The sequence below is a fragment of the Chelonoidis abingdonii genome, chromosome 19, assembly GCF_003597395.2.
Source record: "Chelonoidis abingdonii isolate Lonesome George chromosome 19, CheloAbing_2.0, whole genome shotgun sequence".
Lineage (NCBI taxonomy): Eukaryota > Metazoa > Chordata > Testudines > Testudinidae > Chelonoidis > Chelonoidis abingdonii.
The window spans coordinates 3554861-3574639 of NC_133787.1; the positions used below are offsets into that span (position 1 = coordinate 3554861).

The 19779-nt window shown below is 43.5% G+C and overlaps 1 protein-coding gene across 3 annotated transcripts in view; it reads right to left on the reverse strand.

The window, feature by feature from the left end:
• GFOD2 (Gfo/Idh/MocA-like oxidoreductase domain containing 2) overlaps positions 1-11347 on the reverse strand; it is a 40886-nt gene extending 29539 nt beyond the window's left edge. The window contains exons 1-3 of one of the 3 annotated variants that reach the window (XM_032783988.2): positions 11254-11347; positions 8941-9043; positions 6066-6409 (exon numbers count right to left, since the gene is read on the reverse strand). In XM_032783988.2, the coding sequence (XP_032639879.1) occupies positions 6066-6324 (259 nt within the window). In that variant the 5' untranslated portion in view covers positions 6325-6409; positions 8941-9043; positions 11254-11347. Of the gene's footprint in view, positions 1-6065; positions 6410-8940; positions 9057-11253 lie in introns of those variants that run through there. The other 2 variants (XM_032783989.2, XM_075073666.1) reach the window with 2 other exon arrangements.
• Positions 11348-19779: the final 8432 nt, after the last annotated feature.

Below are 19779 nucleotides of genomic sequence, written 5' to 3' on the forward strand. Positions count from 1 at the left end.
AGACATAGGTTTGATACAGGAGTGGGTGGGTGAGATTCTGTGGCCTGCATTGTGCAGGAGGTCAGACTAGATGATCATAATGGTCCCTTCTGACCTTTAAGTCTATGATTCTATGACTAACTAGTGCAGCAGGGGCCACATAGTGGCATGAGAGGTAGTAAGAGTGCAAGCACTACCTTGGGAGGAGCAGGGGAGGCTTGCAGGAAGTGTTACTTGCTATCCAGAGTACTTCACTACTCTGGCAGGCCTTAGGAGCCATACATGGCTGTTATGAAAACTGCATGAAAGGGAACCCAGCAGCCATGCACTAAGCCACACAGCTGTGCCTCTCTGGGTCAGGGTGACCAGATAGCAAGTGTGAAAAATCAGGATGGGGGTGGGGGGTAATAGGCATCTATATAAGAAAAAAACCCAAATATGAGGGCTGTTCCTATAAAATTGAGACATCTAGTCACCCTACTCTGGATCAGGGAGCCCTAAATAAGTACTCTCTCTTAGATGTCTCTCCCCACATACTACTTCAGCCCTTCTCCCCTGCCTCTAGGGGCTTGTCTACACAGGAAACTTATACTGGTATAAATAAGGTGTGAATTTAAACTCCTATAATTATACCAGTATAACTCTCACTTGGACACTCTTATTCCAACATAAGTGTGTCTTTTTTCTGTTCACTTTGTGTCACTTTGGCAAAAGTTTAAGCTAAATCAAAAAAGCTACCTGTTCTGGAATAAGATTGTCCACAAGGGCAGTTATATCGGTGTAACTGGTAAACTGCCCTGTGTACATGCGCTCTAGGAGATGGTTCTTGCTGTTCTGAACCATCCAGGATCTCTCTGTCTCATGCTTTGTACTTTAAGGGATGCACTTCTGGAAAAGCACTCAACTCCTCCTTGTGGTAAAAACATACAGGAAGGAAAGTGAAATGGATGGACAAGTCAAGGAACTGGAAGGCGTTATTTTTGTGGAATGTGTGGCAAAGAGGTTTAGGAAAAATGGTAAATTACATGGGCATTTGCACAGCAGAATAACTGTTACATACAGGGTACTAACAATTGTAGCATCTCTGTGATGATACTACACCCAAGTTATCTTTCATAGTAAATTGCAAGAAAAGTCGTTTACACAGAGTTGAGGTTGCCCGGTGATAGCACATGCCCTTCCAGAATGGCAAGTTCAGCAGAACTCAATCGTCTGAAAATCAGGGGTTACACAGTTAAGGTAAATGCCCATGCACATGAACACTACCCTCTTCAAGCAATGCCCCAAAATATGCTCATAAAACACACTCTGCTTTGCCTTTTCACTGTAACGGACAGGCATGACCTGCACTTGCCCTATGCTTGAACAGAGAGCCTGCTCCCCCGATCAAATACCATGCTTGTAAAATTTAACAACCACTAGACCTCAGGATACCCCCATAACCTGTAATTTCCCCTGCCCATCATTAAAGCCACAGGCTGCTCTCTTATATCACCTTACTACTGAGGATACATACCTATGGCAAGACCACTCCAGTGCCCTGCTATGGACACAACCTACATAATTCTGTACCGAAGTGATGCAGACTGGAACCTCAAGGTACATATAAACCTTTTCCCTTTGATAACACACTAAAGGGGGTCGACTCAAACCCAGATCTCCTCATATCACAATCACGGCTCTTCCAAGCTGCTTCAACTTATTCCTCCACCATTCAACAGCTACATTTAACACAGTGATACAGCCGGAGTGTGTGCAGAGAATTACTAGTGGCTATTGCCTGCACCAGGCAAGTAGAGTTAACTATGTGGGTATTTCCTGGTTCGCCAAAGGTTGATTTTGCTGAACTTGATGTTCTGGAAGGCATGAGCTATCACTGGGCAACCTTAAATCTGTGGAAATGAAGTTTTTTGCTATTTAATGTGCTAGTTTTTTTACACAGAAAAAGAAATGTTTGTCAGTGGGCATTAACGGTCATTTAGACAGTTGTGGGTCTCACTGAGGCTTACAGTGGATATGCTACCTCAGAGATGCTATGGCTAGGCAATAATCAAAAGATCTAGCTTTTATACAGGGCTTTTCATCAGCAGATTTCAAAGAATTTTACTTGAATTCACCCCCAAAAACAAACAGAAACCTGGAGCCAGCCCCGCTCAGGGCTACACAAAATAAATTCCCCCTCTTACTCCTGAGTGCAGTGGTCCCTTTAAGGGTAGGGCTTGTGCACACTGGCAGCTGAGCTGCAGGAAGATTATGTTAGAAATATTCTGCAACCCTATGACCACCATCCTTGATGCACCTATTGAGTGATTAACTGACATGGCTGCAGTTTCCAGAACTGTCTATCCAGCACTTCTCAAAATACCAGATTCACTTCAGTTTGCCCCTTCTGCCTCCAAATGTGTAAGTTACAATGTTGATCCCATCATCACCAGTACTGCTACTTATCGGACATTAAATGTCTATCACAGGAAATTTTAAAGAATCCTAGCATGGCTTAGTCCACAGGCTCATCAATGGTTCTGTGCAGTGTGAAGTGAAGTGCATGTGGACACACCTCATGGAGACGTATAATCAATAACTAGAAGTATGCGCCTCTACTGCCCTGTCCTCCACAGGCATTTGGGAGGGACTGAGCAAATTTCAATTTCAGTCATAATCGTAATAAAATGACCAGCTATGTTTCAAACCTCAAAAATCCTGCCTGTTTTGAAGTACTGCCGACGTGTGACAACTCCGTCTATGCACGAATGTGATAAACTCAGTCCAAAATGCTTTCCTTCATTTTGCTTCTTCCTGTTTACACAAGCTCTGAAACACAAAAATCCTCCCACTGCTTGCGATAAGGAGATGGAAAAGCTGTATGCAAATGGTAACAGTAATATACCTGGTCAACATCACAAGACACCTGCTCCAGGAACCACAAGGGTGAATTATTGAAAAATGCAAAAACAGTGACTGAGCCCTTTTCTGTCTACCTCAGGACAAACACACATGTAATTCATTTGTAATACATTATCCCACAAAGCCAGATTGACAAACAAAGCATACATCACAAAGATCTCTTATCTTTCAAATAAGTACCATCCCACCTAAGCCAAGAGAGAGCAGCTGAATGGCTCTCTCTTTATCTACTCCATAAATCAACTCTTTAAAGGATCAGCAAGATAGGTGCAGTCATGTTGGCTCTGGTGTCCTGACCAAAATCTAATTTGGGTTTTTCTAATATTTTGACTCCCTAAATTCCCATCCCAAGCCATTTCAGTTAGTTAGATATGTTTATTTTTTCTTTCTACCTTAAACTGATGCATTCTATCAAGAGGTGGCTGCATTTCAGAGAGACATTTTATGAAGTGGCTTTAGATCCTTTGGGATGAAAAGTGGTACATAAATGTAGAATAGTTTCTTGCCTTACTGGTTACTTATTAGTCATGCTGGTCTTAATTCTGATTACTGTCTAGGCATTGACCAGCTATGCCTTGCTCACGGCTCGAAGTTAATATTACAATGTCACTTACGTTAGGATTGTACCCCTATGTGTTACTGGATTGTTAATTAATGGTTTATGGTTACCAATAAATTAAAAACAAGGAAAGCAATATTAGTGCCACCTGGCACCACTGCCTCCTCCCATGGCCAAACACCTGACATGGTAGACTGGCTTTCATTGCACAGCAGTCCAGCCATTCTCAGTTCCCTGATCTCCCGGCTGGTAAAGTACAAGTGTGCCCCAGCCACATACAATTCTCTTGCAAAAAGGCTCTAGATGTGATGATTGCTATTTTAATGCTGATATCCTAGCAGGCATACTTGCCATCTCTGAGCCCATCATGTAACAGGTGTTCCTCCAAAATTCTGGACCAAGGAAGAACGTTCTTGGTAGTATGCGCATGTCTCTGGAATTTGGTCCCACCAGAAATGTGTTTAAGGAACATCCTAGACAAATTTAGAAAAAGCTGAAGGACAGAGAACTAGTAATTATCTATTGACTCTGAAACGGCCACATGAGACAGTCTTTAGACGAGACCACTTCAGGAAAAAAAAAAAAAATGAAAAGTAAATAATCCTCTGCTGCTCCAGAGTTTATTTGTTGATCTCTTAAAAGCCATCAGTCCCTCTCTTTTCACTTTTCCATTAACTGCATAAACATGTGTGTCTCAACTTCATTTTCTTCACCTCCTTTGATTGGAGTGATGCCATTTCATGTTTCCTTACCTTTGAGGAATGGGAGTTTTATTAACAACCTGCATTTGTCTCATGTTCAGCTTAGTTTACCAGAAAAGATTCAACCACATAAATTCATCTCACTTCTTGCGTAACCTGCAGAGGGTATCATAGCAAGTGAAACAGTCCCCATTTAAACAGCATTTAGAAGAGATTTTAGCATATTTCTAGCAATGAATTCTCATGTGTACATTCAACTTCCCATCGCAGTAGTTCCTTGGGACCTAGGACTAGCAGTAATAAAGCACTCGATACAAGTCTAACAACAACGTGAAGACAAAACCCAAAGATCACATCCCCAAACATCTGACTCACATCTTAGAAGGGTTAGCATGAGATGTGTACTTCAAAAGCAAGTTACTTTAGCACAAAAATCTACTTAAAAGGAAGAGAATAAAGGATTACCCGAGCTGATACAGCAAGACATAGTCCCCAATCCTATAAACCCATTCACTTTGATCTCTATTAAGAGTTAACAAGAAGTCAAACTTTAGATTTACAAGACTATATATAGGCACTCACCACCCTGTATAAACACATTAAGATCAAGAAATCAAAGGTTAGGAAGTTGGTGAACTCAAACTGCCTATGCAGCCAGTTCCCAGTCTCCTTGTGCAGCCAGTCGCAGTATCTCTCCCTCTCCCCATCAGCTCTCAGTCTGCCCCCTCCTGAGTTCTTGTCCTAATCCACTTCTTTCACCCTTATCTTCGCTCAGTCTTTGTCCCCCTCTGTATTTCAGTCAGGAGGATTCCTCCTCATATACCATGCTGTCAGGTGCCAGCAGACAGAGCAACAAGAGATACTCTCCAGGCTTTCCGTTTGTATGTGCAATGCCATCGGAGCCCGCAGCAACTAGGCCCAGCTCAACCCCTGGATAAGAACATAAGAACAGCTGCACCAGGTCAGACCAAAGGTCCATCTAGTCCAGTATCTGTCTACCGACAGTGGCCAATGCCAGGTGCCCCAGAGGGAGTGAACCTAACAGGTAATGATCAAGTGATCTCTCTCCTGCCATCCACCTCCACCCTCTGACAAACAGAGGCTAGGGACACCATTCCTTACCCATCCTGGCTAATAGCCATTAATGGACTTAACCACCATGAATTTATCCAGTTCTCTTTTGAACTCTATTATAGTCCAGCCTTCACAACCTCCTCAGGCAAGGAGTTCCACAAGTTGACTGCGTGCTGCGTGAAGAAGAACTTCCTTGTATTTGTTTTAAGCCTGCTGCCTATTAATTTCATTTGATGACCCTTAGTTCTTATATTAAAATGGATGGAGCATGCCCAGTACTGAATAGTTGAATAATTTAGCTGCCAAGCTCACAAGGCTCTTGAGCATCTGCAGATTTTTTCAAAATCTCATCACTTATGTGAACAGCAAAAAAAAAAATAAAAAAATCCCTGACCCAAGGGGAAGGGGAAGGAGCCAGCACCACACCATCCCTGCTCCACAGCATGAGGGCACTGGAGCTTCTGTTAAACCCTTGTAAAAAAAAAATTTTTGAACGTGGGCAACAAAATGTATTCTGCTCTAATCTCGTTTTCCAAAGTCGCTGACCATTTTTTCTGAAACTTTCCAAAAAAATTCAGCCTGAGGCAGACACCCAGCAGGGGAAATTTCAGCCTAAACAGTTAAAGTTATAAGAAACTATAAATAGGGTCTTCTAATGGGAAGTGTCAGGTAATTAACTATAGGCAGCACTACTAGCTCAAAATGCAACACAATTTGGATGGTGTTTCTATAGTACTACTGATTATTCATTGACAAGTCAACAGCTACCAATTTAAATCTATTAGAAAAAGTGTTTTTTCAATCAAATAGTCAACTTTTGCTGGGACTCAGAAGAGAAAACACAGTACCTAGCGCTTTCACAGCAATTTGCCGGGTTAGTGGTGGAGGGATGTTGATGCAAACCAAATCTACATCCTGATGCAGCAAGATATCATCAATCCGACTTGTGTAGAACTCAATGTTCATTTCCTCTGCTAGCTGCTTTGCTTCCTCTTCAGTCTTTCCCCAAAGTGCTTCGATGGAGAAACCCTCTGCTCTCAACAAAGGTACCAGTACCCGGGCAGAGCTGCCAGTCCCAAAAACGCCCACTCCAGGAAGCATTTTCATGGCGTGTTCATTCAAGCCTAAGTGTTCATACGTAGACCGCCAGCATAAGGTTTAGCTCCTCAGCCTTCCATCTCAACCACAGCTCCTAAAACAGCAAATGTTACAGTTGGATATTACCAAAGGGTACATTTTTACATCAAATGCATTCACTACTGAATGCTAGCGTCTACCATTTTGGTGTCATATGCAAAATGCTGAGAGACTCACTCAAAGTGAAATCATAGATAAACTTAAGATAGAGCAGCAAAACTCAGCGAACTAAAAGGAGATCCACAGTGCCCTTGTCTTTAATGCGAGGGTGTAACACAGAAACAACATCTTAAAAGATGAGCTTCCAAGAGGCTATTTGGTTCAAGATGAAACACTGCATACGGAGATATTTAGTCTTAATGGCCACACCTTCACATTAAAGATGAGGGAGAATACCATACGCCTCATTTTTTGCCCATTTGGTGCAGTCTCCAGGTAATCTGGCATGGTTCAGTGAAGTTTAGACATGCCAGACCTATGGTCTCTGTGTTATAAATGTAGACCTCTGTAGTCACACACAGGTAAATATACTGTTCTGAATAAAACATATTCCAAGTAATTATGTTGGTAAAATGTCAAGTGTGGTGGGTCTCTGTTTAACTAGTTTAACTGTAAGCACTAAAGATAAATAATACAAGAGGAGACAGCAGAGGGTACAGCCACACTACAATTTGGGAACAAAGTACCATCCAGGCTGTAGCTGAGAAATAAAGATATTGGTTTTCATAGATTCCAAGACCAGAAGGGACCATTGTGATCATTTAGTCTGACCAGCTGGTATAAAACACAGGCCATAAAACTTCCCAAAACAATTCCTAGAGCAGATCTTTAGAAAAACAGCCAATCTTGATTTAAAAATCATCAGTGATGGAGAAGCCACTAAGACCCTTGGTAAGTTTAGGAATGTAGGTACAGAGAGGAAGAAGTAATAGAAAGCACCCTCTAAAGAAGAGACATAAAATGTCTAACAAAGAATCAAAACAGAATGGTACTACAGCCCTGCTAATCTTGGCATACATATATTACTAAAATCTCTCCTGAATGTAGATTCTAAGGGCTTGGCTACACTTGAAACTCCAAAGCGCTGTTGTGGGAGTGCTCCCGTGGCAGCGCTTTGAAGTGCAAGTGTGGTTGTGGCACCAGCGCTCTCCCAGCGTCGCAGGTACTCCACCACACCAAGGGGATTAGCTTATAGCGCTGGGGCACTGTTTACACTGACGCTTTACAGCGCTGTAACTTGCTGCGCTCAGGGGGGTGTTTTTTCACACCCCTGACTGAGAAAGTTGCAGTACTGTAAAGCGCCATTGTAGCCAAGGCCAAAGCCTGAGGCAGTGCAAAGGCAGCAACCTTTCATATGAAGAGTTAAAGGCAGGGTCAGCTCCAGGCACCAACTCAGCAAGCAGGTGCTTGGGGAAGCACGTCGGGCTCTTCAGTGGCAATTTGGCGGCAGGTCTCTCGGAGGGAAGGACTTGCCACTGAAGAAGAAAGCGGCCCATTGGAGCTGCCGCCGATTGCAAATGGTGCTTCCCTCCCACCCCCACTGCTTGGGATGGCAAAAACCCTGGAGCTGGACCTGGTTAAAGGGAAGCACTACAGCAAAGAACAAAAAAAACCTATTAAGCTATTTAACTGTAGGGAAACTCTGTATCATCACTGCACAATAAGATTTAGTTAAAAACAAACGTTTAACAACTAATATGATGAAAGTGTTCTCTTCAGGGAGAGGAAAGAGAAGGAGGTGTACTTAGTTTATACTTTTATTCCTTCCCACATTTTACATTCTATGCCTGATTCATTCCATATACCACCATTAGTGCCTTGTGGCAGTCCAAATATAAATTCTTTGCGCATCTGATGCCTAGCTGATGTAATTCCCTTCTGCCCAATTCCCACATCAGCAATTGTCTAACTAAAATACCCCTCAAAGTGTCTGTTAGTTATCATAGCAATATAATACTATTCACAGTAAGGGTACAGTACCTTGGTACACGCAAAAAGTACTTTAAGTTAAGCAGTGTGAAACAAAGTAAGCGGGGGAGACATGACAATAAAATGAAGTTTCACAACTCTACTTTAACAGGAAAACTAACGGATAGTTTGTATTCCTGACGCCTACTATAAGGAAGGATGTTCCACAGCATTTGTCTATAAAAAGTTTCTTTCCATAGCAAACACTGTCTCCTCAGTGTGTTTGTTCTGCTTACGCTTTTTTACTTCAGCCAGGATTTCTCCTTATAATGTGCTCCAGTGTTACTGATACGAAGTTTTACTAAACTTACTTGATTAGAACAGAGAACATTTTTTCTTGAACTAGTAGTTTTATATAAGATCTTTCCCATTGATTTTTAAATAAAAAGGTATTTAATTACAAACAAGAACTGCATGTTCCTTAGCTATAAAATTATTTTTGCTCACACACATTTAAAAAAAACATCTCAGTTTGCAGGTACAATAGATGAAAAATATAGCATGAGAAGCAGTTCCTATGGTATTTCTGGTTTAACATTTGTTCAAGTTACATAAAAGAAAAGAGTTAATAACTAAATACAAATATGAAATCAAATGAAAACTTGTTACATTTCTCACCTTCAGCACAGTAAACAATTCCAGTTTGTATGTAACTATGTTTTGTAAAAAGTTGCACGTGTAATCTCTCCACATCTCGTTTTATATGTTCATTTTTCTGTTGCTGAAATATTTAATCAGACACTATCATGTTTCAGTTATATAGCCCCTAATAATTTGATCAATGGTATTTTGCAAGCTCCTTACCAGCCAATACACTTGTATTCTAAAAGATGATCGCCATCGCCAATGTACCAATGCCCATTGATTTTCTTAGATGTTCTTGTTCTATTTATGGCAACAGAGAGAGATATTATTTGTTGCTTGGGCTCCTTAAGAGTGTTTCTTCAATAGGTTTTTATTTCCCTATAAAGTGGAAACCTATGGAAATTAAGGCTCTTACCACACCCCTCTTTCTCTAAGTGCATCAGTACGTTGACATTTTATTGATAAATAAAATATTTTAAAATTAAAATAAGAACTGTCTATAGAGAGCTGAAACTTTACTGAGCGCCAGATTTTGCAACTTTTACTCATATTGAGAATTCCTTACTCCTTGAATATCCTCACTGACTCAGTGGCACTATGGGTAGAGTATTGCTCTACTCAGTGCGTGAGTAAGGGTATCACAATCCGGCCCTTAGTGTCACTGTTAACTGAAATGCGAGACCATATTGAGTAGCACTGTTAACCCGATATTATTTCCTTCATTTCTTCTGCCCAATACCGCATTATACCTGCTATTGCAATGAACTGATTTCTTCACCATCTATCACTGACTTACATTTTAACGTGATTTTGCTGACCAATTTACAGAACTCTTGTGGCTTTGTCTCTAGTATTCCAACACACAAATGTGTATAAATTTGTGTTTGTCTAACCTAGGATTACCACCTTTCTAATGGCTGGTAACCAGACTTTGAGGCCTCACCCCATTCTCCTCCTCTTCCCTGGAAGTCTCATCCCTTTCTCCGCCAATTGCCTCCATTTAAAAAGAAAAAAGAAAAAAAAAACAATGGACATCAGGGCTTGTCAAATGGCACCCGGACACACAAGCCAAAACCCAGACTGTCCAGGTGAAAACTGTACTGATGGCAACCCTAAGTTAATTAGAACTATGTTTCCTTCTCTGCGGTTAGGAAGCTTTTTTAAGGGACCACATTTCTCTTGTTCAGACAGAGACAAATAATAAAGGGGGTAGAGGGAGGAGGAAGAGATAAAAGCTTTCTTCAATTATTCCTAAAACACCCTACAGGGGCCAGAGCAAGACTGTCCCTGATGACATTACAAAAAAGATACAAGAGCAAAGGTGTTTCTGCCATGTTAGAAAACTATTTCCAATATTCAGCTGCCATTTTCCTTTACGCTGGCCCACACTGAACAATTCCTCTCTCTTCATGGCATTTACCTCCAGCAAACACAGATACTCATATACAGTTACTATGTCCCCACATTTGCCAGGCATTTAGCCAACCCAGACATAATTAGTTCTTATCTTTCCTGATAAAAATCAGTCCCTCCAGCTATTTAGTTAATGCCTTTCTTTGAATTTCCTCTGCCCAAACCTGTCTGTAGCATTTGAAGTGTTTGTTGTCTCACCAGAGCTACATGAAAAGCAGCCCCCACTCCCCATTCCGAGACACCTACAGTCCAAGCTTGGCTTTAGGGGGACTGTTATATATCCCATTGCAAATTCACATCCAACACCATGTCCACTCTTGACCTTTTGAAGGGTTACAAAGTCAGGTACATTTCTTCTTTTAAAACAGTATGGAAGGATTTATGTTTGCTTTTCTTTAAAAGCTCATTTTTGGAGAGCAACAGTCTCCTTTCTAAGTTGAAAATGGGGATGTCAAAGAATTGTTGACAGACCCTTAGCAATAGCAGGTCAAACAGGGGCACTGTCATGAAAAAATGCCTACAAACCCTTCTATGAACAACAAAAAGCATTGTCCTTTTGGTAAGAGAGGAAGAGCAAAGCACCATTTATAGTGTTCCCCACACATCTTCCCCTCCTAGAAAAGCTACATTGTAAGTTAAACAGTAAGTGAGACTGTAAAATTAAATGAATCTCACTATTAACATAGCAATTTTTTTTTTTTTTAGAAGTTACTAGTGCTTAGTAAGCACTCTGGAGCAAAGTCTGGGCCTCCACATACGTTCATGCAGTGCCTGCTAAAATGAAGCCTTAATCTGGCCTCTGGGTACTATATTTGGCTTTCTGACGCAAGTAAGTCAGAGAAATAGCAAAGCAAGCCCAGCACCACTGAGCTTTTATTTTGCTTGAGGTGTATAAAAGTTTATGGAGGCTATAAAAAGTTACCAAATATTTACCCAATGTGCTTGACATCTACTCATTGTTCTGTGTGCTGGTACTCATACAGTGCCATACTCCTTGGCTTTTTTTTACTGGCAGATTGCAGAGCTCACTTGCAATTGGAATTCACTCCCAGTTAATAAGCATCTAACATTAAATGGAACCCTGTCAAACAAGTCTAGTACAAAGGACTTTGAAAGACATTTATTATGTATATAAAGATTTCATTTCACTGATAGGAAACACTTTTCACTTTCATGCTTATTTAACTTTATCAGCTAATAATGCTTCTACCCAAATGGCAGTTTTCTATGACTGTGAAGAATGCTAGTGTAACAATGCACATACATTTGGTGGGGTTGAGGCTAAAAAGCAAGCAGCAACATGTGGTAGGAAGAATATCATAGCCTCCAGCAATTATGTAGAGACAGAGTCAAAACTACAGAGCACATGAAACGAGTCTACAAAGGCCTAAACTGCTTGAAGTTAATATGATTGGATAGGACATACACTACGTGAGCAGCCAACTACCACCACCACACAGGCACTGCGGTGGAATCTCCAAGGCAAGCGGAAAAGAGGCCGTCCAAGAAACACCTGGCGGCGCAACCTTCAGGCTGATCCCAAACGTACCACTTCATAAAATATTTAACTGCAGGCCCTTGCCACTCAAACTGAATTCACTGTTTTAACTCCTTTTAAGTTTTGATTTACTTTTTCTGTATTTCCTGTCCTGACAACTCTTAGGGTACGTCTACACTGCACGATTATTTCGAATTAGCTTAAACCGATATTACAAAACAGATCTAATAAAATCGGTTTAGCGCGTCCACAGTGGGATCACGAAATCGATTGTTTGCGTCCATGGTCCAAAGCTACCATCGATTTCAGGAGCGGTGCACTGTGGGTAGCTGTTCCTCAGCTATCCCATAGTTCCCACTTCCGGGTTGAGAGCACAGTGCCTGATGGGGCAGAAAACATTGCCCCGGGTGGTGCTGGGTACAGCCTCACCCCTCCCTTTGTGAAGGCAGCAGACAACCCTTTGGCGCCTTTTTCCCGGAGTGCATTGAGCAAACGCCATAGCACAGCAATCATGGACCCTGAGATCACAAACGGTATCCTGACCGTTGTCAACACCTCGCGTACTCTCTGCCAGCAGCATTCAGTACACAGAGGGTGACATTTACAGTACTCAAGGAATTATTTATTTTACTTTTCTTTCACGTGGGGGGGGGGGGGAAAGAGACTGACGAGCTGTTCCGTGAACCACGCAAGACACCGTGTATTAAGCTACAGACATTGGGCGCTCAGCCAAGAATGCAAATAGTTTTCAGAGACTGCTGTGGAGACTGGTAGCTGTAGTCCTCATTACCCCCTCCCTCCCTCCATGAGCATCCGTTTGAGTCTCTGGCTTCCCGTTACGGTTGTCACGCACCGCTGTGTATCCTGGAGTTTATTTTTCAAACGCTTTGGCATTTCCTGTTCTTTAACGGAGCTCTGATAAAACAGATTTGTCTCACCATACAGCGATCAGATCTAGTATCTCCCGTAAGGTTCAATGCAGGAGCTACTTTTGCATTTGAACTGCATCGCCACCCGTGCTGATCAGAGCTGGACACGTGAAAGCAGGAAATGTCATTCTAAAGGTCTCGGGGCTTTTCCTGTTTACCGGCACTCCGCATCCGAGTTCGGATTGCGGACCAGAGCGGTCAGTGGTGCACTGTGGGATACCTCTAGGAGGCCAATAATGTCGATTTCCGTCCACACGAACCCTAATCCGAGTTATCACTTTCGAATTTAGCGCTACTCCTCTCGTCTGGGAGGAGTTCCGAAATCGATTTAAGGAGCCGTTTAACTCGATATTAATGACGACGTCGTGTGAACGGGTACAGCGTTAAATCGGTATATCAGCCATTAAACCGATTTAAAGTCGCAGTGTAGACCTGGCCTTAGAAATCACACAGTGGTTTTCAAGGAAGTAAACTGATACGACACAGACACTAGACCCCAACATCAGTGAACAGTATTCTTGCAAGGAAGTTAAAAAAGTATGGATTGGATGAATGGACTATAAGGCTGGCTAGATCATCTGGCTCAACGGGGCAGTGATCAATGGCTTGATGTTTAGTTGGCAGCCGGTATCAAATGGAGAGCCCCAGAGGTCGGTCCTGGGGCCAGTTTTGTTCAACATCTTCATCAATGATCTGGATGATGGGATGGATTGCACCCTCAGCAAGTTCACAGATGTCACTAAGCTGGGGGGAGAGGTAGGCAAGCTGGAGGGTAAGGATAGGGTCCAGAATGACCTAGACAAATTGGAGGATTGGGCTAAAAGAAATCTGATGAGATTCAACAAGAACAAGTGCAGAGTCTTGCACTTAGCAGGGAAGAATCCCATGTACTGCTACAGTTTTGCAGAAAAGGACCTGGGGATTACAGTGGATGAGAAGCTGGATATGAGTCAGCAGTGTGCCCTTGTTGCCAAGAAGGCCAATTGGGCTGCATTAGTAGGAGCATTGCCGGTAGATTGAAGGAAGTGATTATTCCCCTCTATTTGGCACTGGTGAGGCCACATCTGGAGTACTATGTCCAGTTTTCGGCCTCTCACTAGAGAAAGCATGGGGACAAATTGGAGAGAGTCCAGCGGAGGGCAATGGAAATGATTAGGGGGCTGGGGCACATGACTTATAAGAAACTGAGGGAACTAGGCTTATTTAATCTGCAGAAGAGAAGAATGAGGGGGGATTTGATAGCTGCTTTCAACTACCTGAAGTGGGGTTCCAAAGAGGATGGATCCAGACTGTTCTCAGTGGTGGCAGATGACAGAACAAGGAATAATGGTCTCAAGTTCCAGTGGGGGAGGTGTAGGTTGGATATTAGGAAAAACTATTTCACTAGGAGGGTGGTGAAGCACTGGGATGGGTTCCCTAGGGAGGTGGTGGAATCTCCTTCCTTAGAGGTTTTTAAGGCCCAGTTTGACAAAGCCCTGGCTGGGATGATTTATTGAGGATTGGTCCTGTTTTGACTGGAGGGTTGGACTAGATGACCTCCTGAGATCTCTTCCAACCCTAATCGTCTATGATTCTATGAACACTCAGGAAGGTGAAGAAACTTGCCCATACCAATATGTAGACAGTAACATTTCCATCAATTCTTCATAGTGATAATCTACTTTCAAGTAGTCAGTCAACTAATTTTAGTTTCAGGAGACAGCAGCATTCCCCAAGGATCAAAATCGGGCAATCTGTTTACATGAGGAGATCACTTTTCCCATCTGCACACGTTTCACTATTTAAGCCAGAAGCGTCAAAATTTTGCTCAGTTGAGGACCATGATGGGAGTAGGCCAAAATCATGAGAAATGCACCTGGACTCAAAGTATTTCCAGGCATTTACCCAACATCTCTGAATTATATCTAAGATACCCACTCTTTCTAGAGGTCTGATGACACACAGACTTTATTCAAGAAAGGTCACATATCTGTAATGTTCTGAGCGTGGTGCTGTATACTTCCACCTTCCTAGATCACATGGCATTGCTGGAGATTTATAGTTCTGTAAATTATGATCTTAGCCACAAGGCATTATTATTATACACCATGCCTGCCTCAAAACAAATACCACACCCATCACAGCTAACTGGTAATTTTTTTTTTCCAATTTAGGTTAGACTAGTAAGGCCATCTTCTCCTGTTATGTATCCATAGATAGCAATACCCTTGAAAAACTCCATTTACAGGTCAGTAATCATCCTCTTTCTAAACCCAAGTGTGGTCTATGGCTCTGAGTGACTAAATAGCTCCAAAACATTCATAGGCAGAAATGCCAAAGGATTTTGTTTTCCTTTAACATGAATGTAGGCAATTTATGCTAAATATGAGATTTATTTTTAAGAAAAATAACTCCAATATCTAATCCTAATAAAAATTACACTCAAACCAATTATCTACAGAAGAATAGGGACAAAAGCCATCATGTTTGATCAGAAGCAGATTAAGATTTACTGGAGCTCTGGGCACAAAGAACATTTTGGCTCCCCTGGGGGCCACCAGAACCAGAGGGGATGGAGGGCCAGGCCCTCCCCCCTTTTAACATGGGCATAGCCTCAGGCAGGCTCAGAGAAGCAATGGCATGAGTGTTGCCCCCCCAAACTGCAAACTTCAGGCCAGAGGCGACAGGAGAGCAGTGCTGCATGTCGTTGTTGCCACAGACACAAAGCCCAGGCGGCAGCTGAGGCAGTCTGTCAGCAGGAGCAGCCTGACAGCAACGGCACTGAGCAAGTCCAGGTGGAGTGTGGTGGCCACTGAAGCCAGGCCAGTAGCAGTGGGAGCTGCACTGGAGGCTGCCTTCCTGCCACCTCCCACTGGGGCAGAGCCTCCTCTCCCTGCAGAACATGTCTGCAGGGAGGGGACAGGAGACCAGACCAGAGCCCCTGCCTCTGGGTCCAACCTGCAGCAGCATGCTCCGGGGGGTGGGGACACAGGCTGGGGGCTGCTCTCAGGCAACCTAGCCCCCGCCCAATGAACGGTGCCTCAGGGGGAAGAGGAGCAACAGAGAGCAGTGCCACAGTTCCGGTTCCAGCACCAGTGAGGCCCCTCCACTTCTACCCAGGTTCCAGTGCTCCTGCAGGGGCCCCCGGGCATAGGGCCCATGGGCTCATGCGTTAATCTGCCACTGCATTTGCTAAATACAGAAAAACATAACTACTGCCTTGATCCTGTGCTCCTCTCGCCTCTACAAGACTCACATCTTCCCTTTAAGTTTTTTAGAGCATTTCTTTAGCCAGAGTGAGAGATCCAAAATGATACTCTGAGGTGTCTTATCCTTGCCCTATGATTGGCTTTTACCTTACAGTTTTTGCCCAAATTGAATAAGAATGTCTAAGGCCTGGGCTGCTTATAAACTTACACCATTTAACAAACCACCAAAGCACTTTTATTACCCGAAGAGCATACACACAGGCTTGCACTGAAATAACCACATTGGTTTTCATTCACCCTTTTTGTTTTCCAAGTGTGTTACTCTGAGCTGTTGAGAGGGTGGAGGAATTTTCTAGACACCCAGAGGTATGGAACTCTGGGACAATTATACCTGTTTGTCCCATGGGTTTCCTGTTTCTTTGAGCCTCTTGTCATGACACGTATAGGAAAGTCGGGGGCGGGGTGATTCTAATGCTATCCTAGGCACAGGACCATCCTTAGGCATATGCAGCTGCATAAGATACCATGAAATTTGGGATACCAAATTGCCCCAGATTTCATGGTGCCCTAGGCAGCTGCGTGTTGCATACGTGGCAGGACCAGCCCTGGCGACCAGCCCCATCCCTCGGCCAGTCCCCCCACGGGCCACGTCCACTGCAAGAGGCGGGGCAGGGCCATCCCTATGGGGGCATGGGGCCCCGGACAACTCTCTCCGCCCCACCTCTTACCCTTCTCCCCTGCTCCACCCCCAGCCTGCCCCCATTCCACCTCTTCCCCCAGTGACCCTGCACTCAAACGGCAGCAGTGGGAAGCAGAGGAACCTGGCCCCTGGCGCTCTGCTCTGCTTCCCACTGCTGGTGAGTGCAGGGAAAGGATCGCCTCCCGCACTCGCTGGCGGCGGGAAGTGGAGCAACACGGCCCCAACCCACTCCACTTCCCTTGCCTCAGCCCCAGCCCCAGCCCCAGCCACGTTGCTAGGATTGGGGAAAGGTCCGCTCCCGGCTCTCACCGGCGGCGAGAAGTCGAGTGTCATGGCTGGGAGCTGGCAGAGTGGAGTGAGCTGGGGCTGGGCTGCTCCGCTTCTCGCCACTGCTGGTGAGTGGGGGGGGATCCTTTCCCCCAAACCCCCTCCCTAGCGACACAGCTGGGGAGGGTGAGGGAAGGCTGCTCCCAGCCTCCTGCTAATCCCCCAGGCCACTCTGGGCCTATGGGGCCCCCAAAAGTGGGCCACTACAGCTCCTGCCTCCCAGGCCCTGGGAAGGGGAGGCCTGTCTGAGGACAATGCTATCATAGTCACAATTCAAGTCAGAGCTCTCAAAGGCAAACTGCCCGAACTCATGCTCTTCAGTTTTGATGGTCTCTGTACAGGGAGGTCCAGTGAGCTCAGTTCAGAAGCAGGTCTCACTGAGATTATTAGGAAGACCTGACAGCAGGCCTCCTTGTCCTTCCTACCTTGGGAGCTGAAAGACTGGCAAATTGCACAACAACAGTACTGAGGATATCTCAGTCAATACAGGCACTTCAAGTGTCCAGCCAAAGCTGGGATAGCTTCCCTGCATGAGAGGCAGTGTTTAAATGTGACCAAGCCAGATGACACCATACCAAACAGGTGAATTCTAGCAACTAAAAGTTGCAATGGGCAACCGAACTACTAAAATTACTAATTCTACTATAAAACTAACTGTAAAACTATTGGCTAACACTGTTAGTGGAGCTGGTGGTCTCTCCGTTTGTTGAGCTCCATCTCTAAGCCATGAGAGGAACTGAATGGTGCCAGGTGTGCGGAGCACAAGGACCAAAGAGTGTATCCACACTCAACAAATACTGCTTGTCAAAAAGACTCCCATGATCTCTAGCACCGGAAGCCTTGGTACAGCTGGGCTCCTGGGCAGCACCTGGGCTCCCACGTGGCAGCCCAGCTCCCAGCAAGGGCACAGGGCACCCAGATGGTAGTCATGGCTCTATCATGAAGCCATGAAAATGACAAGAATGACAGCCAACAGCTGATGTAAGTAACCCGCAGTGTCTACAGGGACATGCATCGCCCTAATTATTCCGACATAAGCTCTATGCCTCTCGTGGAGGTGGAGTTATGTTGGTGTAGTAGGGCACTTAAACTGGGGGGGAACAAGGCTTTAGTGTGTACACTGACAGAATTATGTCGACCTCACCCTGTAATGCAGACCAGGGCTAAGCAAGTGCAAACAAGTAAGGAGTTATAACATTTGAAATGAAGCTATTTTGTTCTCTCTTACTTGCAAGATGTGTATTTTTGGAAGTTTAAATCTAAAGTAAAGGACCTGCTGGAGGGACAAAACTGTCATTTCCCCCCCGTTTGCCATCATGTGACTTCAACACAGAGACACATCCAAAGCTGCACAGTGCTGCAGGAAACTTTCCCTTTCAAACTCACATGTTTACTGATATTTGGAGAGAGAGATAAGGTTACTAAATTACCCTCTGAAAAACACGCAGAATCCCAGGCTTTGATGAAGCTGTCTGACGGAAAGAACACATATCACAGGTAGCAGTTTATTAATCATTCTTGTAACACTGGCTATTTTGAGAATTACAAAGTAAGAGATTTTGGCCCCTAACAATTGCCTTTGGCCTCAGTTATGTTTTCTGTGAAAGACAGACGTTCCTCAGACATTTGTATTCATAATCTGTGAAATTCAAAGCAATCCTAGAATATATTCTATACAATAGCTCTAGTGTTTCTGCTACCTCTTTCAAAACTACTTTGGTTAATTTGAAAAGTGAGCCATTCAACTCAAGAGGCCCATTGTTGGCAAAGAACCCTTCAATTTTCTATTAGACAACTTATTCAGAGCTGGGGGAGGGATTTCATTACACTTAAGAGGACATCTTCATGCCATGGAAGTTTTGATCACAAGATATAATCCTATGAATTAAAAGCATCTATAAATTTTACAGTAACAAAATGTGCAGAGAACAATGTATCTCATTAAACTACTGCATGTATATACTTTAAGCTTGAACAAAGGCAGAGATAAACAGCTTGAGCAGCATATGCTTGTGCGAACTGCTGTTGGGGGGACAGACAGACTAGACAGTGCCACTATGCCAATTTCATTTGTTCCAACTCCAAACTATACCTTCAGGTTTCGCTGCATGACTAATTACAGAGATACACACAGTATCCTTCATTTTGGATATACTGCTCTGCAGTCTACCCTAATACCTCACACATCCACAAAATATCCCAAACAAATATCCAGTGCCAGGCAAAGAAAAGGTCATGTAGCACATTCTCAGGCTGTTCTCCCCAAGCCAAAATACCTTATTCCATAACATTTGCCTGGTGCCAGTTTAGTCCTTGTGGTGTAACTGTGGATACTTCCCTTATTAAATACAGTTAATTGTTGCTGAACCAAAATGGAGGAAATACTTAATTAAACCTGAGGGGTAAAACTGAAATATTGTTCTCTGACAATTCAGCTTGTGTTTAAAATCTTTATGACAAGAGGACTAGACAGTTTTTGGTAGGATGATTTCAATAGCAAGAAATAAATTTTTCTACATACTTCTACTCACAAATATTTTGTTTTTAAATAACTACAACTTTCTGGTCAGCGCTTGTCAGCATCAATATGCAAGTAAAGCACAGTTAAAACATTAAATTTGACAACTGACAAATTCATAATCTGAGTACTACAGTCATGTATAAAAACAAACAGAGGTGCAGTTATCTTGGATATCCATTTTTTCTGCAAAAAGAACAGGAAAACTTGTGGCACCTTAGAGACTAACAAATTTATTTCAGCATAAGCTTTCGTGGGCTACAGCTCACTTCTTCGGATGCCCCCAGAGCCCTTTAAAT